Source organism: Primulina tabacum, chromosome 5 (genome assembly GCF_025594145.1).
Source record: "Primulina tabacum isolate GXHZ01 chromosome 5, ASM2559414v2, whole genome shotgun sequence".
Taxonomy (NCBI): Eukaryota; Viridiplantae; Streptophyta; class Magnoliopsida; order Lamiales; family Gesneriaceae; genus Primulina; species Primulina tabacum.
This window is the reverse complement of record NC_134554.1, coordinates 13,385,881-13,411,961: the sequence shown is the minus strand read 5'-3', so window position 1 is coordinate 13,411,961 and position 26,081 is coordinate 13,385,881. Positions and strand designations below refer to the sequence as shown.

At 36.2% G+C, this 26,081-nt stretch overlaps 2 protein-coding genes across 6 annotated transcripts; one reads left to right on the top strand and one right to left on the bottom strand.

Annotated features, from left to right (window-relative positions):
* The first annotated feature begins 2,287 nt into the window (after window positions 1-2,287).
* LOC142546791 (rop guanine nucleotide exchange factor 3-like) lies at window positions 2,288-5,253 on the top strand. Of its 4 annotated transcripts, none has more exons than XM_075654695.1 (8): window positions 2,288-2,454; window positions 2,812-3,154; window positions 3,255-3,371; window positions 3,577-3,731; window positions 3,806-3,880; window positions 4,015-4,317; window positions 4,411-4,755; window positions 4,842-5,253. In XM_075654695.1, the coding sequence occupies exons 2-8, from the start codon at window positions 2,833-2,835 to the stop codon at window positions 4,989-4,991; spliced, it is 1,467 nt and encodes a 488-aa protein (XP_075510810.1). In that variant the 5' UTR covers window positions 2,288-2,454; window positions 2,812-2,832; the 3' UTR covers window positions 4,992-5,253. The 4 variants fall into 4 exon arrangements, with proteins under 4 accessions (XP_075510810.1, XP_075510812.1, XP_075510809.1 ...); XM_075654697.1 differs by having other exon boundaries at window positions 2,288-2,485; window positions 2,812-3,148; XM_075654694.1 differs by having other exon boundaries at window positions 2,288-2,485.
* A 900-nt stretch (window positions 5,254-6,153) lies between these two features.
* LOC142546790 (mediator of RNA polymerase II transcription subunit 12-like) lies at window positions 6,154-24,755 on the bottom strand. Of its 2 annotated transcripts, none has more exons than XM_075654692.1 (13): window positions 24,304-24,755; window positions 23,033-23,226; window positions 21,412-21,471; window positions 21,057-21,162; window positions 20,893-20,961; window positions 20,702-20,755; window positions 20,488-20,595; window positions 19,279-19,428; window positions 18,843-19,178; window positions 16,449-18,727; window positions 12,828-15,434; window positions 12,194-12,521; window positions 6,154-7,052 (listed from the first exon to the last, which is right to left on the bottom strand). In XM_075654692.1, the coding sequence occupies exons 2-13, from the start codon at window positions 23,158-23,160 to the stop codon at window positions 6,603-6,605; spliced, it is 6,675 nt and encodes a 2,224-aa protein (XP_075510807.1). In that variant the 5' UTR covers window positions 23,161-23,226; window positions 24,304-24,755; the 3' UTR covers window positions 6,154-6,602. The 2 variants fall into 2 exon arrangements, with proteins under 2 accessions (XP_075510807.1, XP_075510808.1); XM_075654693.1 differs by having other exon boundaries at window positions 23,033-23,200.
* Between the last annotated feature and the right edge of the window lie 1,326 nt (window positions 24,756-26,081).

Genomic DNA, 26,081 nt, shown 5'->3' with positions numbered 1-26,081 from the left:
GCACATATATAATATTGGGATGCGCAATCTACGAAATTTGTGAAGAATTGTTCGTGTCAACATGAGGGGGAGTTTACGTGACTGCACTCTTTTTCCCTTACTATGGTTTTTATCCCAATGGGTTTTTCCTAGTAAGGTTTTTAACGAGGCAGTATAAAAACACGTAATGAAGACAATCATTATGATCATCATCACAAGGGGGAGTGTTGAAAAATATATTTAAAATGTGAGTATTGAATATTTGAATGTTGAATATTTGAATATTGAAAATAAGAGTTGTAAATATTGAAAATTAGTGTGTGATGATGTAGGTAATGATGTATTTTATTTTTGGATTATTTGTAAAGATTTCCTATAAATAGATCTCTCATTTGTGAAGAAAATCACAATTGAGTAGAGAGAAAAATATTATAAAGTGTGTAGTTTGGTAAATTTTGAGAGTTTGAGATTTTTACTTTTTACCATAAATTTTTACTTTTTCACAACAATTTTGTTTCTTATTGGCATTTTATGCATTAACGTCATGTTTATTTACTCTTTTTTTTTAAAAAAAAAAAAACCTTTTCAATTATTGACTAATTTTTTTTAGACATCTAATATATGAGGATGTTGAAACTAAATGTCAAATTTAGAATTTTAATAAACTTGTTTTTTAGAAGTTAGATTTTAAATATTTATTATATTCATATTTAATAAAAATCAAATAATAAGATAAAAGAGGAAATATTTGTCAATGGGCGTTTAGAAAGAAATTATAATAAATATAATGCAACTCGTTTAGACATTTCTAAATTGAGTTAATATGATAGAAAAAGAATCTTGGTTAAATATTTTTTGAATTATCGACTAAATGTATATCATGCAACCCGTATGAACACTGTTATTTTTGGACTTTGGAAGACGGCTGTTATTTTTTTTATATAAAAAAAAAACAATCACAATTTTTTTTTTTAAATTTTCTAAATAAAATTCTTGAATTTTCTTTTGATTCTCCTGACCTGAATTGTGTAGTGACTTGCTAACTAACATATTGCACGTTCAAAGGTCGTTTAAGTCAAATCATGGTGTGCACGTCTATCAAAATGTATATTGGCTCAAAGTTCATGGAAAATTATATATTAATCCTATCAAAATATGTTACAAAACTCTATCCTAAGTTTCTCGTGAATGTTATATATATATGTATAAATATACACAATTTTGATTTACTGCATATTCATTATACACATTTATGTGAGTACCGATGAGGTAATAGTAATACTCACCTGTTAAATGTGATTAAATACATAAAAATTGTATAGCCAATATGTGAGTGACACAGCATCGATGCTCACGTAAATGTATATGATGATGAATAACAAGTTTGACTCACTCCATCGTACTAAAGCGTGAACTTTGAAAAACGAGTTTAATCTTTGACTTTCTTAAAAAATATTATCCAAAATAAATTATCTATCACGGAAACCTAATAAAAGTGTTAGAATTTATATAATATTTATTTTGTCCGGCTACATCAAAGATATGGTAATCCATAAGAGACGGAATTAAAATTTTAAGAAAATATCAATGTATTAGGAAAGACAAAGCTTTAGTTATTTTATTGATACTCATAAAAACATGCAATATTTGAATTTATAATTTGACATTATATTCGTTTGTTTATTTAAAAAATATCAAATTATATATAAAAGTTATCCAGAAAACTAGATTAATTTCAATTCAAAACATCCTCCTTCCCTAGATTCCTTAACGCGAAAATTATAATTTTGGAATTATCTACTATTTCCCAGCAAAAGAGTTCTTTTGACTCCAATGACAAAAATTTTTGTGAGACGGTCTCACGGGTCGTATTTTGTGAGACAGATATCTTATTTAGGTCACACATGAAAAATTATTATTTTTTATGCTAAGAGTAGTACTTTTTATTGTGAATATCACAGATAAAGATTCGTGATATCGTCTTATAAAAAACATAATTTTGACGAATTAATCCTAAAAGTAAAAATTAGTCTCCTGTTTGATCTCAGATATATAATCATTAAAATATCCAAATACCTAGAAAAAAATAAACCTTGATTCTTGCATTATTTTATGGTTGAAGCTAACCGACACATCCTTCCCTAGATGTTAATGAATATATACGAAAGTCAAGAAACATTTAATAAAATTGTACAAACCTAACAATATATATTTTTTTAAAAAAATGTCAACTAATATACTAGATTATTGCATGGCTCGTGCCACGATTTCGAATTAAAGTTCTTGCTTGTCATTCCTCCGATTTTTTGAATAAAACTTCATCAAATCAGAACTGTACTGCATATTTCTTGTGTCATTAGCTAGTGAATCAAGATCCGGACAGTGAAGTGTTCTTGCAAGAACATAAAGGCTATTATTTCATGGTAAAGTTTGCAGAAGAATTCCGAGCAGAGGGAACTGTTTCGATTTCAAACGGTAACCACCGTTCAAAAAGTGTATATAAATAGTATGCATCTCTCTCTGTTTGCTATTTGTGTAGACGAATTTTTAATTCAAATTTCATTTTTATCCTTTTCAATTTCACTTTTCAATTTCACTTTTCAAAGGAACTTTGGTGCGTGCTTCGAATAATTATTCCAAGTTCTGATGTTAAATATGACGTATGCTCTTTTTTTTTTATAAAGATCGTGAATTAAGGAGGATTTGTAGCTTTTTTCCTATTTTATCTGTTTGCTTTTTCTAAGTAGGAATTTATGCCAGAATCTTGCGTAATATATACCATAACAAGTGATTTTTCTAGCTCTTAACCAAATTATACATTTCGCATTGCAGATTCTTGTCCAAGACATAGACATGCTAAAAAATCAAGAAATAGACAGCATCTCTTCAAAGTATGACGAGGTTGATGATATGGGATTCCAGTTTTCATCTTCTGCTGATCAATCATTCACAGAAATTACGAGTAATTCGATCTTGAGCGGCGATTCTTTCGCCTACTGCAGGACTGATTCAGAGACGTCAGCATTTTCCGGTCTGGCCGATGAAATTGGCTCTTCTGAGACAGATTCTCCCCTTTTCTGGAAAAGCCTCAAGTCCCCAGATGGAACGGCACTTTCAAGATTCAGCGTGAGAAAGCACAACATTGGAATTTTGGATGATGAAACACGAGGTTTAGGTGAAGTATTTCTCTTTCTCGTATAAATTTTCGTTGAAATCACCAGTGTGTTTTGATCACATGACAAGTGTGCATGAGCTGGAGCTTTTGGAATTTACAGATTTTGAATTGATGAAGGAGAGATTCGCCAAGCTATTGCTAGGGGAAGATATGTCTGGGAGTGGTAAAGGGGAGTCCATTGCTCTCACCATCTCAAATGCCATAACCAACTTCTACGGTAAATCTTGAAAATAGAGTACTGATCTAGGTGTCCTTATAACCACTGGATCATATACAGCGCATCTAATGAGTAATGAATGTCATGTGGCACTTGGAAATGATCCGACGACCATGGATCACCGGGAAACACACAACGAGTTCTTTCTACTACATTTTATCCATAATTTTAGTCTGATATCAATATAACTTTGTTTACGATGCAGCTTCGATATTTGGTCAGCATCAAAGATTAGAGCCTTTGAATCTTGAGAAGAAGTTGATGTGGAAGAGAGAAATGAATTGCCTGTTATCTGTCTGTGATCATATAGTAGAATTTAGTCCAACACTGCAGAATTTAAAAGATGGGACTACTTTGGAGGTGAAATTCATTCTTTTTCCCCATTTTTAGACCATTTTCTTTCTTTTAGCAAATCAAGAAAATGCTGCTTACAGGTGATGACAAGCAGGCCAAGACCAGACATTTACATCAACCTTCCTGCATTAAAAAAACTTGACGCAATGCTCCTAGTAAGGGAAAAAAGTTCCCTCCATCTTCATTTCCGAGGCGAGCAAAAAATTTGAGTGTGTACGCTAGGGAAATTTTCTTTTTCCTTTTTTCCGAGAGAGATGAATAATGAAGTGAAATTTTTGGCATGAGACAGGATATATTGGACAGTTTTGAGGATACTGAGTTCTGGTACGAAGATCAGGGCAGGATATCAGGAAACTCGGCGCATTCGGGGTCTTTTAGAAGAATACTTCAACCTCGGCCTCAACGAAAAGAAGGAAAATGGTGGTTGCCTGTTCCTTGTATTTCACTAGAAGGGCTATCCGAGAAATCCAAGAAACATTTAAGACAAAAGCGCGATTTTGCTAACCAAATCCACAAGGCTGCAATGGCTATAAACACCGGCATTATTGCTGAAATGCAGGTTCCAGAACCATATTTGGATTCTCTTCCTAAGGTAAATTTGAGATGAAACTCTAAACGGTCGTGCTAAAGGGAAAGTAGAAACTTCTGTAAAACTAGTTTATTTTGTCTGTTAATGTGATTCTAGAGCGGGAAAGCAAGCATAGGAGATACAATCTACAACTATATGTACAACACACGGAAGTTTTCGGCTGATCGTCTTCTTGACTCACTCGGCATAAACTCGGAACGTGAAGCCCTAGAACTGGCAGACAAGATCGAAGCCTCTATGTACACATGGCGTCGTAAAATGTGGGTGGCTCACTCGAAATCATCCTGGGGTGTGGTTAAGGATCTCGTATCCGACATAGATCGATGTGACAAGAATCATCTTTTAGCAGACAGGGCAAATACCTTACTTTTCTGTTTGAAGCAAAGATATCCTGAACTTTCACAAACTACATTGGATTCAAGTAAAATCCAATACAACAAGGCACGTACTGGAAAGTGATATGAACGTTCTCGATTCCTTAACTCGAAAATTGATTCCATGCTTGATGTTTGAATATGCTATTGCAGGATATAGGACAAGCAGTGTTGGAAAGCTATTCCAGAGTATTAGAAAGCTTAGCATTCAACATTGTTGCCTGGATTGAGGATGTTCTTTATGTAGATCATAAGACCATGACAAAACAAAAGCAAGGAACTGGAAACCCGTGCTTGGTCTAATCCATCGAGGGAGGCAATCACCTCACAGATTTCTAAGTCGTCATCTTCAAACAAGAGTGACATCTTGAATGAAAGCCCCTTAAAGAACATGAGAATATCAGAGATATATACGTATATCGGAGAAAATATTAGCTTCTTCTTTCATTTTTAACCTTTTCGTGCACTGGAATCTCATGTTTTACTGTCATCTCTTATAATAATCCCGAATCGTTTAAATTCATGAATCGCACGCGTGTTGAATGTATCCATTTTTCATTCTTTACTCCAATCCCCAGAAAGAAGATGAGAGTATTTACTGGTTGACGATAATAATTTTTTTCAAAACTACCCCTGCCAATGCACTGATATAACTATTAATTTTTTTGTGTGGACAATCCTATCTACATGTCATAGTGATCTGCGGACTGCGAGGTAAGTTCGTGTGCTAAAGACGAGCTCAAAATCTTTTTGAAACCGAATTGAATTGATGTCAAGAATGATTACTTAAGACTGCATAACGATCCACAAAAAATGAAACGCGACTCGAACGATGATCTCGAGTTGAATACACGAACCACATTGAAGATTGATATTGTTTGGTCTAGACTCTAGAGGGTCAATGTCGCTTGGATCTGGTCCACCTCTAAAGAGTCGATTTTAGAAAGATAGGATGTTTCACTATATAATTGGTCAAAAAACACTTGACCTACATGAAATGTGAGCATTACATATGGCTTCAGAGGTACCTTTTTACGACGGCAAATCATAAAAATTTGACGTGGATTTTATCATTTATGTGTCATTTGATCATTTATTTGCCTTGAGTGGTGCGAGCCTAAAGATTGGTCCTTTTTCCTGTATCTATAGTTATGCTTTATATGATGTCGCTTTGCTCCAGGGAGATTTAGTACAAACGATGCAAAGTACAAGTTTCACGTACCCCGCTGCCCATTTTTCGATGCTTCCCTGCCAGATTTCATACTTTGGCCCAGGAGGTTGTTAGTACCTTCTGTATTTTGTTGCTTCCGTTTCGTGCTCACGTTTCAAAACTCATCTGGTTGCTTATAACTGCAGTGCAAAAGTTAAATTCATGTTTCTCTCCCTAAACTTAAGAGATTGTCAGATTTTTCAGATATATATCCAACCCGTACTGGACACACGATCATCAAACCAAACAGAGAGATTCATCAAGAAGCCACAATTCATAACTAAGAGACTAATTGTAGCAAAATACAGCTGAGTATGGAAGAAGCTACAAATTATACCTGGTATATATTAGGCTCAGCTCAAAGAAAAGGAAAACCCTTATCTATATATATACAACCACCTCTGAATTGTGGCAAAAATTACAGTTCAGAATCATGAAAGAGAAAGGGTTAGTGATGAGCAGTACCCGAAATCCCATACCCAGGAAATCCAGGAAAATGTAATAATTCAGATGCCGCCGCCCAATTTAACAAGGAGCCTTGCAGCAGCACCCGGGTGGGTGGGCCACCAATGCCACGCCCCAACACCCCCCTCTCACACCCTGAGTGCCATGGCCGGAAAATGTGCGTGAAACATGAGGGGTCTCTCAGTTGGCGACCTGGGGAAACTTTCTCGCAAAACAATTCAAAAATGATTTTAGTTGAATCAGCTGTCTTCATCTATTGTTCCAATATACGTGAGATCTGTCCTCCTCATTCTCACTGCCCCCCTGAGCCAATTGGAAGCCTTCAAGTTAGTATGATCAGTGCCACTTATTACAGCAGAGCCGGCCGAAGGCTGGCTTGATCCAGCTCCATCCTCTAACAGGATCCATCTGTCAATCTCCATTTCAAGGTCTTGGTGCAATGACTGCAGATTGGACTTCACATTTGGGGCGGAACGATTTGGCAAAACTGTATTCCTCTGAGGCGGGCTTGGATTACTACGATTTATCGTTGTTACTGGATGGCTGGGCTGTAGAAAAGCAACAGTATCGGATGGAACTGATGGGGGTTGGCAAGAGATTGAACATTCAACAGAGGGATGAAGAATCGGCATGGCAGTTTGAATGCGCCACCGAATGGTCTGTGGTAATTCCATGCGATCCAAGTCATTCTGCATCAATACAAGACAAAGAAGGCTTACCGTCCTAGGACATGAGTTGTTACTCTTATAATACATAAATATTCCACCCACGAATTAAAGTGACCTGTTGAGATAAGCTTGCGATACAAGAAAACAGTAGGTCTCAACAGTAGTGACAATGAATGAAGCTAACTCAAATTTACCCAATTTGTACTCGAAATTATTCAACTTGAATCAAGCCCTGATATTTTATGATATATTTGTTAACCGAATTCGAGAGCAATTTTTGTTCAATGGCTTGCAGCTTTCATATACTTGTTAATAATAAATAACATATTTAAGATAGAACGAGCAATATTTCAATTTTTACTTCTCAATAATTATGGATATAGTCATAACAAATCAAGCTTGAATCCGAAATCTAAGTCGAGCCAAGTTCGAGCACAAATAAGTCTTTTTTGGGTTTCGGGCAGAGTTTCGAACTCAAATATAAATAAATATACAGTAGCATCAGTTCCACTCAATGCATTTGCTTCCCTAGCACTTGAACACTGTTGGTTATTTGCATCAAGACTGCCACCTCATGTTCTTTTCTATTAAGTTCTCTGTTATCTTTTTTCTTCATTATTTGTTAAGTCCAGTTTAATAAGTCAACTAGCCGTTGCTAAATTATAGGCAGATTGTTAGTTTGTTATTCATTAGCCTATATATATTGTAAAGCTTCCGTTGCAAATATATGAAGTTCTTAGCTTTCTTTTCCAATATATCTTCCATCACTTTTCATACTTTTGTGCAAAAGATCATATTCATATATTTACTCTTTCTCTTTAAACCATCAAAGTGGTATCAGAGCTATCTTCTTAAGGGATCTGTGAATTCATTTGACTGTTTGAAATGGAAAGTGAATCTCATTTTTCATCAATGGCTCCACCAATCTTCGATGGAGAAAATTATCAAATGTGGGCAGTGCGTATGGAAACGTACTTGGACGGCATTGGATTTATGGGAAGCTGTGGAAGAGGATTATGACGTTCAACCTCTTCCAGCTAATCCTACTATGGCACAGATCAAGGCACAAAAGGAGAAAAAGACGAGAAAATCAAAGGCGAAAGCATGCTTATTTTCAGCGGTTTCGTCAACGATTTTCACAAGAATTATGTCTCTCAAAACAGCTAAGGCAATTTGGGATAGAATATGCAGGAGATGAAAGAATTAAAGGGATGCAAGTTCTAAACTTGATCAGGGAATTCGAACTTCAAAGAATGAAAGACTCAGAGACAATTAAAGATTACTCTAGCAAGCTTCTTAATATTGCAAATAGAGTAAGACTTCTTGGATCTGAATTTACCGACACAAGAATTGTTGAAAAAATTCTTGTTACAGTACCTGAAAGATATGAGGCAACTGTCACTACCTTGGAGAATACAAAAGACTTGACAAAAATTTCTCTTGCTGAATTGTTGAATGCTTTGCAAGCACAAGAACAGAGAAGACAAATGAGAGAGGATACAACATCTGAAGGAGCCTTGGCAGCCAAACATCAAAATTTGACCAAATACAAAAAGAAGAAGAAGAATTTCGAACGGAATGAAGCAAGTACATCTGTTTTTCCAAAAGGAAAAAATGGAAATCAAAAAAATTCCTATCCAGTTTGCCAACATTGTGGAAAGAAGAGTCATCCTTCATTTAAATGCTGGAGGAGACCTGATGCTAAGTGTTCCAAGTGCAATCAACTTGGGCATTGAAGCAGTGATATGCAAAGAAAAAGCTCATCATCAAGAAGTTGAAGCCCAAGTTGCAACTCAAGAGGATGAGGATCAGCTTTTTGTGGCATCTTGTCTTGCAAGCATTAGCTCATCTGAAAGTTGGTTGATTGACAGCGGATGCACCAACCACATGACTCATGATAAGGGACTTTTCATAGATTTCAAGCCAACTGATATCAATAAGGTAAAAATTGGAAATGGTGATTACATTTCTGTCAAAGGGAAAGGAACAATTGCCATAACAAGTGCTGCAGGTACAAAGAAAATCTTTGATGTTCTTTATGTGCCAGAAATTGACCAGAATTTGCTAAGTGTTGGTCAATTAATGGGAAAAGGCTTTAAAGTAATCTTTGAAGATGGTTTTTGTCGCATTCTTGATGCCATGAGTCGGGAAACTCTCAAGGTTAGAATGAAGGGTAATAGTTTTTCTTTTGATCCCATGAAAGAAGAACTTGTTGCATATTCTACTGAAATAAGCAACACTGCAGTATGGCACAAGAGGCTCGGTCATTGTCCTTTGGAAAAGATGCAGCTCATGCAGAAAAAAAAGTTGACAATTGGCTTACCAAACTTTGGAGATCACTTGCTAAACTGTTATAATTGTCAATATGGTAAACACAGAAGAAGACCATTCCCAAAGTCAACTTGGAAGGCCACTCAAAAGCTTCAACTTATTCACACAGATGTATTCGGGCCTCAAAGAACACCATCATTAGCAGGTAGTCGGTATTACATCAGTTTTATAGATGATTTTACAAGATTTTGCTGGCTTTTCTTCTTAAAATTCAAATCAGAAGTTGCTGGAGTATTTTGGAAATTCAAGAAAATTGTGGAGAATCAGAGTGGCTGTAGGATTCAAACAGTAAGATCTGACAATGGAAAAGAATACACTTCACAAGAATTCAATTTGTTCTGCGAGAAAGCCGGCATAGAACACCAATTAACTGCTCCATATACTCCGCAACAGAATGGAGTTAGTGAAAGGCGAAACCAATATATAATGGAGATGACCAGATGTATGCTTCATGAGAAAGAGCTACCCAAGAAGTTTTGGGCTGAAGCTGCATGTACAGCAGTTTTTTTGCAAAATAGATTGCCCTCCAAGGCTTTGAAGGATAAAACTTCATTTGAGGCATGGTATGGTTATAAACCTTCACTCAAATTCCTAAGAGTATTTGGTTGTATTTGTTTCTCTCACGTTCCACAGGTCAAGCGGGATAAACTAGACAAAAGGTCTGAACCAGGCATCTTTGTGGGTTATAGTTCTGTCTCTAAAGCCTACAAGGTGTATCAACCTCAAACAGGGAAGTTAATTGTTAGTAGAGACGTGTTTTTCCTTGAGGAAGATAAGTGGAACTGGGAACAAACAAAAGACGCATCTACAAGCAAGATAAAATCAAGTTTGCCAATCCAAACTTCAGAAATTGAAGCGGAAACGGAAGATGATCCACCAGTCCGTGGAAGAAGATCACTTCATGATATTTATCAAAGATGCAATTAGCCATTTGTGAACCTGCATGTTATGAAGAAGCCATTAAAGACCAAAAGTGGAAAAGGGCAATGGAGGAGGAGCTATCGATGGTAAAAAAGAACAAGACTTGGGTGCTAGTTGATAGGCCAAATGATAGAAAAATAATTGGAGTAAAATGGGTGTTTAGGACCAAGTTCAATGCTGATGGGTCTATCAACAAGCACAAAGCTAGGCTGGTTGTCAAGGGATATGCTCAAATTTTTGGAGTCGATTACTCAAACACATTTGCCCCGGTTGCCAGATTAGACACTATACGGTTGGTCCTAGCTATAGCAGCTCAAAATGGGTGGAAAATATTCCAGCTAGATGTAAAATCAGCCTTCCTAAATGGTCTACTGCAGGAGGAGATCTTTGTTGAGCAACCAGAAGGATTCATTGAAGAAGGCCGTGAAGACAAAGTGTGCCTACTAAAAAAGGCACTCTACGGCTTAAAACAAGCTCCACGAGCTTGGTATAGTCGTATAGATGATCATTTATTGAGCTTGGGTTTTGAAAAAAGTCTATCGGAAGTCACTCTATATTTTAAGAAACAAAATAATGATTTTCTTGTTGTGTCTTTGTATGTAGATGATTTGTTGGTGACAGGTAGCAATGCCAAGCTTATTGATGGATTCAAGCAAGATATGATGCTGGTCTTTGACATGACAGATCTTGGGCTAATGACATATTTTCTTGGCATGGAAATCAAACAAGCTGATGGAGAAGTTTTCATCTGTCAAAGAAAATATGCTAAGGAAATACTTAAAAAGTTTCATATGGAGGAATGCAAAGAAATGGCTACACCCATGAATCAAAAAGAAAGCTTAAGCAAGGAAGATGGTTCAGAAAAAGTTGAAGTAAGCTATTTCAGAAGTATGGTTGGATGTTTGATGTACCTAACTGCTGCTACTAGGCCAGATATTCTTTTTGCTGTAAGCCTTCTCTCTCGTTTTATGCATTGTGCTACTGAAATGCATCTTCAAGCAGCAAAAAGAGTCATTAGATATATCAAAGGGACTGTTAACTATGGAGTAAAATTCAAAAAGTGTCAAAACTTCAAGTTGACAGGATTTTCTGATAGTGATTGGGGTGGATCCAAAGATGATATGAAGAGTACATCTGGATATTGTTTTAATCTAGGATCTGGTGTGTTTTCTTGGTGTTCCAAGAAGCAAGAAATTGTGGCACAATCCACTGCAGAGGCAGAATTTATTGCTGCTACAGCAACAGTAAACCAAGCATTGTGGTTGAGAAAGTTGTTATGTGACTTACACTTGAAGCAATTAAAAGTTACAGAGGTATTTGTTGACAACCAAGCCGCAATATCAATATCGCAGAATCCAGTTTTTCATGGAAAAACCAAACATTTTAATATCAAGTTGTTCTTTCTAAGAGAAGTGCAAAAAGAAGGAGAAGTGGGCCTGATTTATTGCAAATCTGAAGACCAACTTGCTGACATATTCACAAAACCTCTTCCAGCAAACAAATTGGGTCTCTTAGACAAAGAATTGGAGTTTGCAGCCCTTAATGCAAGGAGGAGTGTTGGTTATTTGCATCAAGACTGCCACCTCATGTTCTTTTCTATTAAGTTCTCTGTTATCTTTTTTCTTTATTATTTGTTAAGTCCAGTTTAATAAGTCAACTAGCCGTTGCTAAATTATAGGCAGATTGTTAGTTTGTTATTCATTAGCCTATATATATTGTAAAGCTTCCGTTGCAAATATATGAAGTTCTTAGCTTTCTTTTCCAATATATCTTCCATTACTTTTCATACTTTTGTGCAAAAGATCATATTCATATATTTACTCTTTCTCTTTAAACCATCAAACACAATTAATAATTGGAGGGAAAGCAGAAAGAACACTAAATAATTGGTAGGTTAAATAATGGCGTACCTGCATGCTTTGAGCCACTTCACGATCAAAAACAGCATACTCCTTACTGCATTCAATAAACTTGGATTCAGACTTCAACCTCAACCAGCTTGGTTGGTGGCTGCTCAGCAGCACATGTAGCACTAACAGTAAACAATCAAATAAACTATCCCCAGACAGAAGTACAGCAGCAGTTGATGAAATCTCCATAAAAGAGTCGACATCTCTTTTAGATGAGACCAAAGAAGGATTAACAAAATGACCGGCATCTTCATGCACAACCCTGCTTCCAAGGAGGCGTAAAATCACTGGAGCAAGGGTATATCTCATATTACGTCCTGAAGGCTCCCTGAAAAAATAACGATGGAGATCGGGTAAGACAATTAGCCGTGCAAATAAGCAAGAAAAACATAGTTTTACCAAATTAACAAGAAAAATCAACAATGTCTACCCACAGAACACAATTGTTTCAGAATGAAAATTGGAAAATCAAGGGTCACCCACTTCATCAATGCTGAACACATCCAGTATGCATTGCACAGTGGATGTGAGCCTTTATGACCGACCTATGTAAATCCTGGGTTCTGTTGTATCCTTTCTACACTACATTTTTATTTTCTATTCAAATTTCAAAACAAATAAAAACTAATATTACCTGTCACTGCAAATAAGAGGCAGTAATCTGAGAAGGAACTGCAATCGCAACGTCAAGGAGGCTCGCAATGCCGCGGGAGAAGGTGGAACAGTATCAGCTGATCCAGTTGATTGTCTAGATATTCCAGGACTGCCACTTTTCCCACTCTTCCGGGTGCTACTTTTATTTGCAGGACTTCCTATTGCAGGAATGGGCACTGAAGCTTGCTTTCCAATGCCACGGGTAACTGCATTTATTTGTTGTTCAATATTACTCATCTGCTTGATCATTTCACTTGCAAAATTACTACGCAAATCATCAGAGCCTTGATCCAAACATGGGAGAACTAGTTCGATAAGAGCTCTCTCAGTCACGTGCTGCTGGCTGACAATAAAGCCTTCAACATCCAAAATACCAGGTCCTTTTCCAAACTGATTAAAGTCAGATCCATCATCTACCACTTCTCCTTCTTCAAGGGCCCCAGCTTCAGATTTCCATTTTTCTGCTCTTTTGATCACTGGATTTGAATCAGAAGGACACCATCCCCATGGCCTCCAGAACTGGGGCTTCATACAGGGTTCTTTCAGCTCAGCAGCAATATTTATTACTTTCTGTCGAATTGATTTTTTCCCATACAGAACTTCCCAGCCTCTCAACAACCATTTTGCCTGTGACAGCATTGAATCCTCCAGTGACTTCCCCAAAAGATGGACAACCTCGGAGAATAAGGGCGCAGCATCAGGCCTGACCAATAACCTGGTGAGGATGATTTGGACAAAATTGCTCTCATTCTCAGAAGCAGCATGTTTATCAGAACCAGATGAGAAAGATCTTATAGCCTCCATCAAGGGGATGTCGTTTTCCATCTTTTCATTGATAGCCTGTTCATTTAGCAGAAGCCTGAGCTCAACCCACTGCCAATGAAATCTGGCAGGTTGAAGGGTATCCAAAACATGTATAAGTTTGCCCATAAGCTTTTTCACATTGTCAGCACAAAGTTTTTTCAACTCACCTTGACCAGAGATCCAACTCCCATCATCCAATTTGATTACAGGCTGCGGCATTTTACAATCTATGAGGGCATCCAGAAAAAGCCTAGGACGGAGAGGGACCAAGGCAGCAAATTTCAAACTTATGTCTGAACCAATAGATTCTAGCACAGACACAAATTCAGAGACAAGGGTATCCGCAGATATGAGATTATATAACCCACAAGTGTCCCTAAGACATATATCACGAAAAGGCAGGTGCTTTATGGCATCACTCATTGTGACAGACATGGATTGATAAAGCTGATGAAGATCTTCACGTACTCCAATGCTAACATCCAGGATGGGTCTCCATATCACAAATGAAAATATGGAAAAGGCTGGAGGAAAAACCAAGTTCACAGGTAATGTCCGTTGCATTCTGGAAAGGGCTACAATTGAGGCTTCACCCAAGAGCTCAACAACGAATCCATCTGAAACAGTTCTGCAGTTCCCCACAAGCACCCTAAACCAGTTGACAGAAACTTCAGTCAAATTTTCCACCTTTGAAACAACCGTCGAGCGTGCATTTCCATTCGCATTGGATTTCAAACTCCTTGCAAACTGAATTAGATCCAGCCCTTCCTTCAATTTGAAGAGGGAAATCATTCTCTCCAGGCTAGCAACTCCTTGAAGAATTGCTCCAATAATGAGTGCAGAAACAGCAGCCGTAGTTCTCGCAGTTCTTCCAAGAATCCCTTTATTAAAATGGTTTGCACTTTCATTGGTTAAATTTGTGTCAAAGTCATGGGCCTCAGGAGACAGCTGAATATGGCTACGAGGAGCTTTTCCAGGGGCAAAAGCTTGCACTAGAACTGAGGAAGCTTCTGTAGCAAGAGCAACCTCAAAGACCCGGCTTTGACGGTCCCCGAGTGCTTCCTTCAATATGCATAGGCATGTGATATGTACACGTAAAAGCCGTCGAGCAACATTTAGTGGACTAGAAGAGGAAGGAGCATTTAAGTGATTATTGTTAGCCCCTAGATCAGGAATTCTAGCAATCGACTGTCCAACGTTATTAACAATTGCTGCAATAGCAGATGACACCAGTGAAGGGTCGCCTTCCTGTGCAGCTCCACCGGTTTGTCTCATGCAGTCCATCAAGCCCATCACTAATTGTTGAGCTATCTTATGGCCATCATCCCACTTCTCCACGCTAGGATTCTTGTTTGTCCCAGGTCCAAAAGGCTTTCTATCTTTGTTGTAAAAGTAGTGAGAAGATTCATTTATAATTCTTTGTGCAATCTCTTTCATGCTCAACCCAACTCTAGATAGTCGAACACCAGTTATCTTTTGCCGGAAATAATCATCAAGATCTTCCACACCACTGGGGACTCCAAGGGGGAAACTAAAGTCCCCTTCTAAAGATCTTCCAGATTCAAGTTCAGAACCTAGTCTTTTATCACAAGAAGATTTGAAGGTCTTCTCCCATTCAATGACACTACCTACATTGCTATACTTTCTCAAAAGATAACGTGCATAAGCTAAAGTTGGTGAACCAGAAAGCCGGCCATTAGATGCCAAGACAGAAGCACTACGATCCATTGTGGCAGACAAGGTTTCAGGTATAAGATCGGCAGCAACAATTATATTCTCATACCTGAACCAGAGGAATAAATAAATCGGTGAGATGGAGAAAGATCAATGACTGTAGCCAGACAATGAAGAATGACTTTATTTTCAAAAAGGAAGTAGAGCGAAGAGATCAATTACTGTAGCCACATAGACAACAAAGAATGACTTTCTTTCAAAGTGGAAGTAGAGTGAACGATGAGAAACAAATATAGCCGTTTGTTTGAAGGAGTAATAATATTGAATTAAAAAAACAATTTCACATGATTTATAAATACATCTCACAGGATATTTAAAAGTAAAAAATAAAGATGAAACCCACATTCCAAATATTGTACCACTTGCTGCTGAAAAAGACGTACCCTTCCTGAACAACTACTTCATTCTCACTCCTTAAGCTTTCAAAATAGGAGTTGTGTAATCTTCTTAAACTCTAGATTTGGTTTCTGAGAAATGGAAAGCAAGTAAACGAAGAATAATTTCCTCCATTGGGACTCTCAAAATATATGGATTTGAGGCTAAGTTATAAGCAGGGTTACGTTAATGCAAACACCAACCAATACCTCCAACTTCACAATTCAAACAGGTTTCCTCTTAATTTTAGTTGCTGTTTTCTCTTAACGAAGCTTCCATCTCCAATTCCAACACACCCGTGACCCCAAGGTAAAATCTTCACTAATTTCCTCAAAATAAGCTCTCTGCCAAGAGTTCATGTACTTTAAGTATTTGAAAATAGCAACTCCTAAAAATTCCTTGAATTTTGAATGGCTAGAGTCAAGACAAAACCATCAGGAATTTAAAATATTTAGTCACAGAGACCACCATCTTAAGCTGGTAAATCATTTGGAAAAACTACTGAAAAAAACAACCCACAAATTTTTGCCAAATACCCGAAGTCCCGATTTATTTGAATGCTTAATGGCAAACAGAGGTTTTTCTGGCTGACCTTAGTTCATGGTGTATAGAGTTCTAAAAAAGTATAAAATGTTTACAGAGCAATTAAAAAATAGGAAGAAAAAAAGCACGGAAATCCAAAGAAAACCTGCGTATGGATGATAAAAGAAAAGCCTCCCCCACTTCACAAGCATGGTATTCCGTCGCTCTAGTAAGCATCAGAATATTTCTTCCGTGAGTTGTGGTGGTAGAACTAGCATTGCCAGGAACTTTTTGCAACAACCAAAACAGAAATCTTGTTGTTGAAACTAATTCATTACAAACATCCATGATGTATAAAATTGCTGATAGTTCATCTTCACCAAGCCTCCATCGAGTGGAGCATCGATCTTCAGCAGCCTGAAAAGTCCTACCATATTGACCAATCTTGGTTGTAGACTTTTCAGCCTCTTCTATAAGCTGCTTTACAGAAGATATCAACCATACAGCCATTGTCCTTTGCTCTAGAAATCGCATCTGCTTCAGCAGTTTTCCTATTGAAACAACATCCACAGAGTGTGGTTTTCTGGTCCCAGCAACTGATTTTGCCACATCATCAAAACCAGTTCTATGGTGTGGGCACCCTATCCTACCTTCACTCACATGGCTCGTGGATGCTCCCTGGCTACCTTCAATTCGGGCAGCAGCTAATTGTGAAAGACTTTGAGTTTTACGGCCAGATTTCTGCCTACCCCTTGATGCCAACTTGAGAGGCTTGGGAGGTGGTTCTGCTTTATATGTATCTGTAAATTTGAGACCCTTTCTAACCCACCATAATTCTTCTTCATCCACTGAATTTGACTGTATGTACCAGCTCTGTTCCTCGTTCAATTTTTGTCTCTTCACTCTCCTGCATTCTTCACATCCGGCTATTTCTTCAGTGGGATCTGATTTACTATTTGCCCCAACCGGCTTCTGCGGACTACCTTGAGAATCATCAACTCCAGCTTCTTTCAAGAATGAAGTTGGAAATTGCAATAGTGCAGAGATAGAAGCCTTTAATTCTTCTAGCTTAGTATCATTGTCAACCTTTGTGGTTGATGTATAGGATGATCCCTGAAAACACCATTGGTCGATAGAAGATGAAGAAACATTTCCAACTCGAGAACCACGGCGATCCTTTCTTTTCTTTCCAGAACTGTTTAGATCAGCTGTAGTTTTATTGTATCCTGATAGCCTATAAAGTACCAGTCGGCGTTCATTCGAGTACACATTCATTGCCTCCAAAATTTCAGGTGATTCAACAATATCAGCTTCTTTTAAAACTTCCTGTACGTAGGGAGCTGGCAACTGTTTTAAGATTTTGTAGTGTCTCTTACGCCTTTCCAGGTCAGCCATAGGACCATTCCCATCCATTATTCCACTTACAATCAGCTGCCTGACATACACCTGGGGGCTAAAAATACCGGACATCATACATTCTCTTAACAAAAGTTGCAGTCGCTTAAAACCTTCTCCATTATGTACTTCATGTTGATCAATCCAACACACAATAACATCGTGCAAAGGACCAGGGCTCTCAAAACTACCCAAAAAATCTTTTCTTGTCTGATCGCAGCAATGATATTTTTGCATATTACTCGCCTTTAATTTTAGAAGTCGTATAGCCAAAAATATCTGAGAGAAGTCCTTTCTACCAGAGAATTTCAATCCACAAGGAGGCACAGTACGAAAATCCCGAAATTCACAAGTTGCCCACTCACAAATGAAGAAAACAGAACAGAGTAATGATGAATTCACTGCACCAATATATTTCAGTGACATATGCAAACAGGGACTCACTTCTGCAAGCCATCGTTCAGCAACAGGTCCATCCCAAAGATTTTCAAAGACCAGCTTGTAAGAAACTCCAATATCTCCATGCAAGAGAGCTTGGTCCAATAGCTGCGAGTCTTTAGCCGCATTATGACCAGGATGATTTGGTCTGGCAGTTCTAGATAGGGTCTCGGCACGTTTTTTAATAGATGACACAATAGTATGAAAGGAAAAGGATTCCACGTGAACTTCTGGATTTTTGTCTTTATGAACTCTAGCAACTTCAATTTTCCCATCCCTCACCTTTCCAGCATCTTTGGTTATTCTCGATAAGTAACTTCCATAATTTACCATATGACTTGTCACACTCGTTGGCAAAGGAAAACAATCCAATGCAACAAAAGAATCGGGTACAGCTAAGATTAAATATCGAAGCATCTCAACAACAGCAGAAAGAGTATATGCCTGCCGAGAATTCTCAACAAGATCAGAACCTCCAGGAGAAGGCTCTCGGATGAAATGAACAGCTATCCCCACCAAAGTGCGCACATAAATCTGAGATAAAACAACTGTTTCTATCACACCATATATTATAGGCAATAACAACTGCAGGACACCTAGCAATTCCTTTTCCTGCAGTAACATGATTTAACACATTATGACCCAGAAGAAAACAAATTCAACACGAGCCAAATATAGGTGGTAAATATTTCCCAAACATCGAAAACAAACAGGGAAGGAGCTATACCTGTAGTTGATTGAGGACCCAATCAATAATAAGAGAAGGGACAAGCAGTCCTTCAGTGTGATGCCAATGAATAATCCTAACCATGTACCACCATTTTGTATAGAGAGAAGGTTCCTCGCCATCCATGAGTGATGAAATTTGCTGTGCTGACCCAGCGTACACCATTTGTGACGACCGATCACGAAAGTTTACAGATGAATGAGAATTGTTTCTTGTAATAAATTCATCCAAGAGAAGCTGCAAATATTCAATAACATCTTTTGTCCATTGATCCGAACGTGTCAAATGGATTTTGTCATGCAACCCTGAAGAGCTATTGGAAGAGTTCGGGCGAACCTTCATGATTAAACCATATCCCATTTTTCAATGTCGTAAAAGACGATTAAGTAAAAGAAAAATCTTGCAACTATTGTTTCCCTTAACAAAGAATCCATACCTGATTAAGGTAGGTTATTTTGATGAACCAAGTTGCTCTCAGTAATGGAACGTTATTTCTAATAAGAACTTCAAAAAGTGATTTCTTTCTATAACCATGAGGAACATGGTCAGCCAACACACGCAATCTTTTATGTGGTTGAGATAAACCCTGGAAAAGGGCTCAAATGTTATATCAAAACTGCTTTGCTTGACATTCCAAAATCACATGAAGCATAACTAGGCAGTGGAAAAGAAACACATAATATCATCATATAATTTCAACTTGCAAACAAGGTTTAACAATTAAAAACATATGCATGGTTAAACAAACCAGTAAGTTCAATTATAAGCATTTAAGAAGTTCACAGCAATTAGATACACAGTGAAATAGAATCATCAGTAACTGTAAGTAATATTAGAAAAAGGAGGCCTAGTCCAGAAAGCCCTACTTAAATCTCCATCACTCCCAAGACTAACATCATGCGCAAGACAACAAGCTACAAAATACATAGCTAACTGACCAACACACTTAGATAGAATGGTATGGTGCTAATCTAAACAGGTAGAAAATAAAAAGATGGAGACTTGAAATGTCTCGGGTTTAAATTTAATGCCTACTGTGGATCAATACTAATGATCAATATTTGAACCCTAATACACAGCAATTTTATAATGATAATAGCTAGAAAAGAAAATTCATCAACCATAAAACTAGAAATCAACAACACGAGCATAATCTAATTTTGGGAATGTATATCACAGCTCCTATCATATGCGCCAATGGGGCTAAGTTCTAAAGCGTATTGAAGCATCATGCACCAACTACAAGGCCATCTTTCTGCCTTTGGGTGCCTTGAGTGCCATGCTATAAAGCATATTTTGAAGTCATGAAAGAATTCAATAATCAATAGGACCTTTCCATTCAAGAGCAATGCATGATGCACCGAATAATTCAAGCGAATACAATTTTGTTCTTTAACCAGAATAGAATAAAAGCAGTCATATAAGTAAATCGCAAATCATACAGAAGCTCAATTTGCCCAATGTTGTGAAGTACTTGCTAGCAAAAGTTTGATCATTAAATTCTTTCTTCCATACTTTTCAACTAAAATAATATCCATGTTCGCAACAGTGCCATCCAAAATTAGAGAACATTTTACAGAATAAGAATAGAATGAATAAATCAAAACATACAGTAATTTTCACACATTAAATAAAGCACACAAACCTCAATCCATTTCTTCCGGATGTCCTCTCCATATGATCTTTGCTCAGGGAAGATGCCAGACTTCGTTAATAATGCACCAGAAAGTGGAACGCCATAAACTTGGCCAGCCTGCACAGATCACATGAAGCACATATGTGTAAAATTATTGTATTAAATGAAATGGAAAAAGATTTGTCTGTCCACTTTGAGGATGAGTGGGGAAGAAGTGAAACACCTTGCGCTTTTGAGCACGAGACTCGTTGATGGCTCGGTGACATTTTCTAATGGTCTGCATATAAATTTAGATTTCCATAGTTCAATCCAACCGAAATTACCATATGAAAGCAAATAACAAGCGTGCTCATCAGTTCATTGCATATACCAAACAATAAGGGGTTCCTTCTTGTTCATATTTTATTTCATTACCTCTTTGCTTTTAACGATAATAGACTTTGTAAAAGCAGCAACCTGTGATAGTGAAATTTCTCTGGCTTCCTGATTCAGTTCAACCACAGAAACTAAATGTAAGTATAAATGAAGAAAAAAACAAGGAGAGACTTAATGTGAGCAAAGGAGTTGCAAAAAATTACATCGAGTCCTTCAACCGTCTCTCTGTAACCAGATTGCGCATACTCCCTGGTAAGTGCCTCCTCAGGACGATTTGGAGATTGTGGATGGAAGTCAGGTGGCCCAATACTATAAATATCAAATAAAGACTAAGTAGGATAACAACAATCAAAACATTGTACACAAACTTGGAAACAATCCTTGGAATATAAAACAGGATGAGGACGATAAATACAAAGCATAATGGTCTTTCTAATGTTCTAACTCAGCAGTTACATATAGAGGAACAGGAAAAAAGAAGCAAAAATATTTATTTGCCCATGCAAAAATGAAAATGTGAGGAGTTACTGAAAAGAAGCCATGTTACTTGGAACTTACCGTGAATTCAATTGTTCTTTATCACACGTCAACCTATAAGGTGCAAGTTGTGATGAGCGCCTATAAAAAAAATAAACATCTTATTCACAGGTGAAATAAATGATTTGATAAACGTCGTGACTTCACCAGCCAATACTCACACAGAAAGAATTATCAAACTTAAGATGTGACTTTGACATGTCACCTCTACCAGGTAAACCACCAGATCAACTCCATTACATTTGTTTGAACATAAACTTCTGATACTTAGATATGAAAGCGTGAGTTAACCAGGTAATTGCTTCCATAGCAAACATGCCAGAGTCTGCTGGCATGCATTTGGATCACGCATCACTAAGAAAAGGCAAAACCATAGCAGCATCTGCTTTTTAAATAAAGGTGAGAACAATTAATCAACAAGAAAAAACTCCCACCACCATGGGAAACTCATCCTTTCTATGCAACCCTTCTCAAGTCACCACGACTACTACAATACTTACCACGTACAAAAGATAGATTTTCCAATTTCAGACAAGGCGATATCCAAATATTTTAGTTACAACATAAAGCGTGAAGCATTTTCTAACTAAAAACAGCTATTAAGACAGATATAAGGATTCAATGGGAATATGTGCACAAATGGAAAAATATTTAATATGATGAATAATTGTTATTAATGGTAAATACAACAAACTTAAAGCACACCTCTGACTCAAGTCAAACGGTCAAAAGGATAAATAGCATTAAGGACGATAAAATATCATTCAATTTCCTCAAATAAAGTACAAAGTTGACTAATCTAATACCCACTGCTTACCAAATTAAGATATGCGCAAACCCTACCATGCGCATGGAGATTCTAAAATTCTACAATGCACCCTTCAAACATTTAATAGCATACACAAATATGAAACTGATAAGCAAATTGAGTGTATTTGCACAAAAAAACAGGAATATAAGAATTAAGAACGGTATAAACACGTGTCACAATCTGAGGATGCAGCAGCTTAAACATTCCAAATCTGGCGACAACCAAAAACTTTTCTTAACGGTCAAGAAAAACATGTTCCATAATTGGATCACTGATACTTAAATATTTAGTATTCTTTAGTATCTATTTCATAAAATTTCGTACCGTTCAACTTGGGGTACCAGGCAACACATGATGCGCCAAAGTCTTGAGAAGGGCAAACAGCAAACAAGAGCTTTGTGATGCCTTTGTTTGTTGCATAAGAAATATGTCAAACACTTGTCTATGTGTTTTAGGTAGCGTGGCCATGCTGTGAGCTTAAATTTTGGTGTGTGTTTTTAAGTTTTCCATCAGGTTTTATAATATCCCAATACCGGAATAAGTCACAATAATCTAAAGAAATGCCACTTGCTTGGAGGGAAAAACATTTAAAGAATCAGAAACTCATTACTCGTACACCATAAATTTTAATTGAATCAAATAGAAACCTGTCATCGCCGATGAGAACAATTATTGCTACCGAAATTGCTATGTGTTCGACTTCGACGTGACAGCCTAACAACAATGATGCAGTCGTTTATCCAACTTTCAGTAATTGTCAACTGAGACTTCACTACACATATGTAAATCCATGCATGTGAAGATTCTTGATGTAATTATAGAATTAATTACCTCGAATTCAGAGAAAAGTTCAGAGGGACTGCAGATGTATCAGCACGGGACGTTTCCCTTGTTTGTATCCCACTGGTTGCACTGCTATTAACTGCACTGGTGCAGCTACCAGAATGATACCTTTGCATCTCTTGCAACAATTATCTGCATGCTGCCACCAGCATCGAGCTGCAACAAAATATGTGCTGCACAATCTGTGATAGCATTTTCTTCAGAACATAGGATATTTGAGAGCAAAGTCGCAACAGAACTTATAAGAAAATACAAAGGGAAATGCTGATGGAACGCACAAGAAAAACACTGACGTCGAAACATATATATCGAGAAAAATAGTAGTTTTATATTAATATAAAATATATAATACAGTCTTTTCCCTATAGCATTTGACTGATGCATGGGCATAAAAATTCATAGCATAGATGCTAAAAGTCTGATATCAGGATGAGCGATTTTAACATGAAGCTAATGTGTTGGAGGATCATTGAATTATATATCCTTCGGATGGACAAAATAGAAAATTATAAAAGGAGGTTTCATTGAATACGAGAAAGTTGTCTTGTTAACCAAAAAAAATATATTTAAAAACATAAATTGGCCAACTAAATGGGGACACCATGAAACAAATCGACGTCATCAAAATGCTTTCAAAATTCTTATTTGCTAATCTAGCTGCTTGCTACATCAAGTCCGAAGGAAATTCCTTCTTGATAAATAAATTTAAATACTTCATAACTAATCACTCTGGTATGGAACATATTACAGAATATGCTTCAACTATGAATATAAGAAGACAAAACCAAGGCTTCTTTATTTCAGTTTTGATCAGTGGAAAAACCACTTGAAGTTAAGTTCGGAATTTATTATGGCGACAAAAAACATTATATTTTCCTCTAACCGAAACACACCGGTTAATGCAAAAGATATCAACCACCTGAAAGTCAAATAAATTTATGCTACTTCTCCGGCCCCAACTCCGAATTGCCCCAGAAACATGGAGCACTGAAACATATATAACGAAAAGGAAAGCCACTGATTCTCTCTCTCGCCCCACCCTCCACCGCCCACAAAGAACAAAGTTCAAGAACCTTGAATCCGTAACTTTAACATAAACAAGTAAACTGCACCACCTCAACTTCTTCGCGAACCCACATTCATTTAAACTATCACGTAAATTAAACGGAGACAATCAAAAAAGGGTCACGTGAACTACTACTAACAAAATATTACACTTCCAATTTTCAGCAAGTAGAAGAAACCAATCGAAACAATACCCGATAAAGGTAAAACACCGTAACTCCAGATATTTCCAAATCTGTTTCAGACAATGAGCCCTGAATTTGAACTTCAGGAGTTCAAGATTTAGGCTAAGGATCAAATCAACAAAACCCAAAAGCTAGGGTTTTTCACAATATAACTTGAATTGATGATTCAGCAGAGGCAATTCGAAGCCGAAAAGGAGAGATTGAGATGTGAGCGTCAAAAAAAACTTAATGTAAGATTAGGGATTGAAATCGAGTAGGAATAATCCAATTGAAGAATTGCTAGTGCAAGTGTTTTAGGTGTATGTATCGATGTATGTATATGCGCAACATAATAGTTTACGTGTACATATATATATATATATATATATATATTCAGAGAGAGATATATATATATAGAACGAAGAGTCTTTGTTGAGACTGCAGGGGTGGAGCTTTGGGTGGTCGGACTAGCAGCGGAGTTTAAGGTTTTTTTTTCCTCGAAAATCATTCAAAAAACATTCGATTACAGTTTTATTACTCGAATTTGAAACGGTTGATTTGAGTTCTACGAAACAACATTATATTATAAATAATCAAATTGGTGAAAGATTTACAAAAGAAGAGCTGGCACACGCATTGAAGCAGTCAATGTTGTAAGAACTTTTTGATAACTATTTATTGAGTAAAAACAAGGGATTTAAAAAAAATACATTTTCTTTTCAAGAACTTTTTGATAACTATTTATTATTATGTTATAATAAATTTTCGTATACTTTTATTTTTAAGTAAATTTTTTCATTTCTTATTATTCATATATAATGTATTTTTTTTATTTTAGGTTTAAATGTTGGTTTTGGGATGGTTACATACAAGCATCTTTTCATTATTAAATATTGTTTTGAATTTAAAAATATATAACTTTGGATTACTTGAAATATTAAAGATTTAAATAAATTTTTAAACATTTACTAAAAATTAAAAATAATATAAATAAATAATAATAATTTCGTGCCAGTTTGATTTAATTATATTTTATATTTTTAAGTGCTGTGGTGTTAATTTAATAAATAAATATAATAATTTCGTGCCAGTTTGATTTAATTACATTTTATATTTTTAAGTGCTGTGGTGTTAATTTAATAAATATTTGAAGACATTCTTATAATTTTAAGATTGCAAACTTAATTTTAAATAATTTAAAACCGAATTGAGATCACTGTAATTTTTCAAGCGTAGCAATCGATAATAATTTGGAGCTAATCATTCTTTCTTTTTTTTTAACCATTCTTACAATATAATCAAAGATAAGACTTCGATACTAACTCATTTCTAATTGATTTTATCAAGTTTTATCTAAAGTTTCAATTTTATTTTTATTATATAACTTTATTCATGAATATTTTTTTTCTCCTAAAATAGTATTTCTTTTTAAAAAATCAATAATATTTTTTTATATATATTTGAAATAAAATCATATTTTTATCTATATTTTTAAATTTTTCGATTGCTATATAACACTTGATAAAAAAAATATGAAAAAAATAATTAATTTGAAATAAATTCAAATATTCGAGAATATATATATATTTATATATATATATATAATATAATATAATAACTAAACTAAATATTTAAAATAAAATATATTATTTATATGTAACAAATGATACGAAATTTGTTTATATCATCTTCCACACTCGGTATATGCGAGTTTTATTGTTTTTATATTTTGTTATCGTTTTTAGCTATTAAAAGTCAAGAATATGTATCTACTGTTTTTTTCTAAAAAAAGATTTGAAATTTATGAT